Here is a 5,344-nt window from a genome sequence, read left to right on the forward strand (position 1 = left end):
CAAATTTTAAGAACAAAAAATATATTTTACCTTTTTTAAAATGTGTGCTAATTTAATTAAATTTAATAAAAAAATTATACAATAATGTCACTGTTTAATATATTTAATTAAATTTTTATCTAATTCTCAAATCTCAACCATCAACTTTAATTTTTTCTATTTTGATCATTCAAAATGTACGCATATATAATACACTAATAATGATTAAAGAAAAGAGAAAAAGAAAAAGTATAGAATATAGATATAGACATACAGTCGAGACTCGAGAATGCACAAGGAGACTTTTGCAGAGCACGTAGTTTCCTGTCTGTGATCAAACCATAACAAAATGCAGAGCTTTCTTTGCAAATTGGTCGGAAATCACAGCCACCGCCACCACCACAACCTCTCCGGCACTCTCCACCGCAACATATTGCACTCTCTCTCAAAACCTCCTCTTTCTTCACAACCACAACAACAACTCGTACTTCAACTACGCAACCGCATTCCCACTACCTCTTTCTTCGCTACTCTCCCACTTCACCATTCTCACTCATGCCGCTCCTTTCTTACCCAAATTCGAGGGTTTCTCTCCAACCCGCTTCTTGCCTCCAATTTCCGCAGATTCTCCAACAGAAACCAGCTCCTCAATTTCAGGTCCAAGCTCCCCACACCTCAATTTCACCGCCGCAGCTTCGGCTTCAACCAATCTCCTGATCTTTACCGTGGCTGGTACTTTTTCTATCCATTCCTCCTTCAAAATGCTCAACTTATTTATACCCTCAACCTTAATTTCCATTTCTCTTCCCCTTTATTTTTTCTAATTTAGTGATTTTCGCATCTGACTGCTCTTTTATATTGCGGTTACCAATTGGATAACCATAATAATCGATAGGGTTTTTTCTGTATTTTTTTTCCTGATCATAGTTCTGGGCGAGGTTTAATTAGGGTTTATGAGGGGTTTTGCTTGTGTGTGTGGCTTTCTTTCCTTTTTTTATTTTTGGGGACATGACTAGCAAAACTATGTTATTTTTATGACTTTGACTAAAAAAATTGGTATTTTTGAAACTTTGAGTTGATCATTTCAAAATTGTTTCTTACAAATTACAATTGATTTTTGTTCAAAATTTGCTTCAACAATGACGCTTGCAGCAGCCTTGTAATTTAATTTCTTCTGTGATATAGTATGAGGAAGTTTAAGTGGAGCCATTTGCCTCCGTGTTAACTATGTTTGGTGACTATGGTGGTGCCATAGAGGAAGAACTATAGAATTTATACAATCTTGTTTGAGGATTCCTCTTTCTCAGGGATGGGCTTCTGTCTACTCTATGGTCCCAATCATGACGCTATTACCTTGAGTGGAAGCATTGGAGTAACCAAAGTATTACTTCCATTTTTTATTAGGTTGCTAGAGTTTAAATTTTGTGGATCTCAACTCATTTCAACTTTTCAAGAGTTTTATTTTATCCACTGTAGCCTGTCCTTGTATTCTTCGAATTCCTGCATGTCTACATTGATGTACATAATATTTTGTTTTTGATGTTTTACGTTTGATTTTGATATGCTATGGTTCAAAACTCAAATGCATTTTTGGTACTTTGCTATTTTATTGTTACTTTTGGCTTCAATTCATTCTTGTAAATAGAATGATTTCCACTAATTATAGCGCACATATTTGTCTGCTTACATATATAATATGGTAGCCTTATTACAATCGTATATTTTCTTGTGTTTGCAGGAGATCATGGTTCAACAGGCTAACACCTAATGATATGGTTCTAGGATTGATTATAGCTAATGTTGCTGTTTTTTTATTATGGAGGATAGGAGATAAAAAGTTTATGATAAATAACTTTACTGTGAGTTTCTTGAGTTACAAATTTTGATTGAACCGATGATACCACTTGTAGATATTATTTGCTGATGTTTTCTTTGCATTGAACTCTCACCTGTGTTACTTCATCTTGACTGCTAATTCAATTATTTTCCGTGAACAGATCTCCCTGGACAATTTCAAGAGTGGACGTTTCCACACTTTGATAACCAATGCATTCAGTCACATAGAATTTGGGCATCTGTTTTCCAATATGATTGGACTCTACTTCTTTGGATTGAATGTGCGATTGCCTGCTCTAGAGTTGTATTTTTGGTCATTATTTCTCTCGCCTCTTTCATTATTCTTTTTCTTTTATGTTACCTTGTTATATTTGTCTTCACAATATATTGTTTTAGGTTGGGTTATGTACTCTTTGTGGTAAATAAGTTAGGGTCAATCAGTGGATAGTTACTTTGTAGTAATATGTTCGAGAGGGGAATATAAGAACTGCAGTCAGCTGTGTTGCCTTTGCAAAAGAAAAAAAGGGGGAAAAAATTGTACTAGAGAAGATAAAGTAAACGATTGAAGATCCCTTAACATTTTAGATAAATCTGAGTTTATAGTTTAATTCATGTTGCTGATTGTTAAGACTTTTGGAGCATAAGATTTGAAGGTTGATTTTACCAAAAAGAAGAAAGATTATGTTGTCACTGGCCATCTCCTAGAAATCTTGTCTGTAGGATCTCTTCAGTTTCTTGCTTTTTATTGTTTTTGTTTCTTTTTTTTTGTTAATGTAATATCTTTGGAAAAGGAGAGTCTTGTAGCAATGGTTAAGTTGTCTCGTGTGACTTCTAGGTCATGGGTTCATGCCTTGGCAACTGATGCATTTATCAAATTAGGCTGCCTACATTATATTCTTCGGATGCTGCCTTTCCCAGATCCTACCTTTACGTGGAATGCTTATGCCCTTTCTCTAACTAATGTCTTTTGCATTTATCTATCGTCTTTTGGCATACATTGAAATAGATTTATTATTAACATATGGTTTAGCTCTTTGGCTTGTTCAGAACATTAGTTTGAGTCAGTCAAATACCGTCAGTTCATTGTATATTTCTGTCTTTCTTCCTTATTTTATTAAACAAACTGCTTGTTCCATTTTCTTCTGTTGCTCATAACTTTTTTTTACCTTTCGATTTTGGCAGGTTGCAGGAAATTTTGGCCCTGCATATTTGCTGAAGCTATATCTTACTGGGGCAGTTGGTGGTTCCATTTTTTACTTGGTGCATAAAGCCTATAAGTCACAAACATCAAAGGTCCAATTATGATTAAAACCGAGTACAATGCCCTTTTAGAAATTAATCAATTTATTGATTTGAAGCCTACCCTAGTACCCTTGCAATAATATACTATAAAAAATTGCTCTCTCCAATTACAGTGTATTGGAATATGAATTTCTAGATTTTACTTTCATGTTGGTATTGCTGTAACTTTTAAAACTTCTGAGATAAAAAAGTGCATTTGATTTAGAAATGTGATCTATGAACTATTATTTGAAAGATGGAATGGAAATATTCAATGGTATAGATATATTTGTGCCTAAGGATATTTGTGATAAAATTCACCAACATAGGAATAATTAATGAAAGTAAATACTTGGCTTCTTTGCCACTAGAACTTGCAAATATTTGGTTGAAATTTCCTTTTCTAATCTTTTAGAAGTCCTATAAACTTCTTTTAATAAGTCTTAATGTTTCTCTAAATTTTGTTTTCTACAGGACTGGGGATTTATGAAGCATTCAAGGGATATAGCATTGGTGAGCATTTAGTAACTATCTCTAGAGAGTATAGGCCCTATTTTGTGATAGTAGATTTTCTTTGTTTGACAACTTGATGATTTCATTTTACTTGTGGTTCTAAACTTTCTTCTCTTTTTTCCTTTTTTAAAATTTTGTTAATTTATTTTTTCATACTTTTGTGAGGATTATAATATCATATAAAAGTTCTCCTAATTCCAGAAAAATCCAACTTCTGTTGGTATATATTAAAACATTTAAAAATGGTTCTATTGACTTTTTTCAGATTATCAAATTATGTTTGTATTAGCATAAAAAAAATATTATTTGCTTGTAACCATTTAAAGACACTGCTTGATATTCAAGTTAACTTGAACTTGGCAACGATTAAGGGGGCAAGTGCAGCTGTAAATGCAATTGTGCTGCTTGATATATTCCTCTTTCCCAAAGCAACCATTTACTTGAACTTCCTTATACCAGTTCCTGCAATCCTATTGGTAAGCCCTATACAACAATTTTTGCTTTCTCAAAACTGTGAAAGTGGATAAGTGAATGGAAAAGATATATTTCTCATGCATGTTCTTTTGTTTGTAAATTTTTGTAATTAAGGGCGCACTCTATATCGGAAAAGATATGCTAATCATGTTCCAGGTATGGTGAACTCTCTCCAGGCTTACTTCGTTACACTTGGAGGGTGTTTGCGAGTTTTGACTTTGAAGGATAAAATCTCTGTTCCTCTTCAAACTCTTCCATTCCATCAATTTCTCTCCAAAATTTGAACTCGCAAGCACACCTTTCAAGTAATTACCTTGTTGGTTCTTGTACATTTTGCAAAAAGCAAACAAGTCCTTGTACATTTTATGAATAAAGACCTAATTACAAACTTTTAAAACATAGGTACTTGGGATATACTTGGTTGGACCATAAAGAGTTGAAAGTTGTTACGAATGAACTCCATGTGTAATTTTACATTTTACTCATGGAAATCATCCATAAAAATATTCACCTTATTTTTTCTTTACACCAATCAAACATACTGTTTTTGAAATTTTCAAACAAGAGTTACTACGGATGCTAGAATACTTTAGATACATTGTAATTTCCATTCATTTTATTTAAACCCCATTCCTGTTTATTAATTCAACTAAAAATTATTGTTGATTTTTCAAATTATAGGGAGACAGTTACGTAGCAGGATCTGCACATTTGGGGGGTGCTGTAGTTGCAGCCATTGCTTGGGCAAGAATTCGAAAAGGCATATTCTAATTTTATTAAAAGAACTTTTTTTCTCTCCTTAATTGATGTTGATGTTGATGTTGATGTTAGGGGAAGTAATGTTATTATTGTGCTAATTGTGAGTTGCTAACTGGAGCAAGTGCAAGTGCCTCACAAGCAGCTTATCGGTTAAAAAATGTGTTGGTGCTTTTGCATGATAATGATATACTTAATATTTTAGTCTCATTATAATATAAAAATGAAATGTATTCATTTATTTGGATACAACTAAATTTAGGTTAAAAAATTCTCCGCATGATATTTAGGTCCCTTTGATAAGTTCTCCTACGCATAACAGAAGCAGCTACAGCTGGATTCTCTAAATCAAAGTACGAGTGTTATCTACATTAAAATAATAAAAAAAACAGCTCAGCTACACATTCAAATATTTTTGTATTCAAGTCCAACCAAGTTGATTCAAATTCAACAAAAACCACTTTCAAGTCCAACCTTTTTTTTTTCAAATTCGCGCACGTAGGTT

At 33.2% G+C, this 5,344-nt stretch overlaps 1 protein-coding gene across 1 annotated transcript; it reads left to right on the plus strand.

Moving 5' to 3' along the window:
• Window positions 1–238: 238 nt before the first annotated feature.
• LOC130961791 (RHOMBOID-like protein 12, mitochondrial) lies at window positions 239–5,096 on the plus strand. The gene is made up of 8 exons (XM_057887802.1): window positions 239–711; window positions 1,718–1,838; window positions 1,977–2,096; window positions 2,998–3,108; window positions 3,571–3,609; window positions 3,981–4,085; window positions 4,198–4,239; window positions 4,765–5,096. The coding sequence occupies exons 1-8, from the start codon at window positions 329–331 to the stop codon at window positions 4,852–4,854; spliced, it is 1,011 nt and encodes a 336-aa protein (XP_057743785.1). The 5' UTR covers window positions 239–328; the 3' UTR covers window positions 4,855–5,096.
• Window positions 5,097–5,344: the final 248 nt, after the last annotated feature.

This window comes from Arachis stenosperma, chromosome 1 (genome assembly GCF_014773155.1).
Source record: "Arachis stenosperma cultivar V10309 chromosome 1, arast.V10309.gnm1.PFL2, whole genome shotgun sequence".
NCBI classification, from domain to species: Eukaryota; Viridiplantae; Streptophyta; class Magnoliopsida; order Fabales; family Fabaceae; genus Arachis; species Arachis stenosperma.

What these genes read in the sequence shown, in the direction of transcription:
- LOC130961791 (XM_057887802.1), top strand. Translation starts at nt 329, where the DNA reads ATGCAGAGCTTTCTTTGCAAATTGGTCGGAAATCACAGCCACCGCCAC. An exon ending in CCTGATCTTTACCGTGGCTG is followed by an intron (nt 712 to 1,717) that starts GTACTTTTTCTA and finishes TTGTGTTTGCAG; the next exon opens with GAGATCATGGTTCAACAGGC. An exon ending in TCTACTTCTTTGGATTGAAT is followed by an intron (nt 2,097 to 2,997) that starts GTGCGATTGCCT and finishes CGATTTTGGCAG; the next exon opens with GTTGCAGGAAATTTTGGCCC.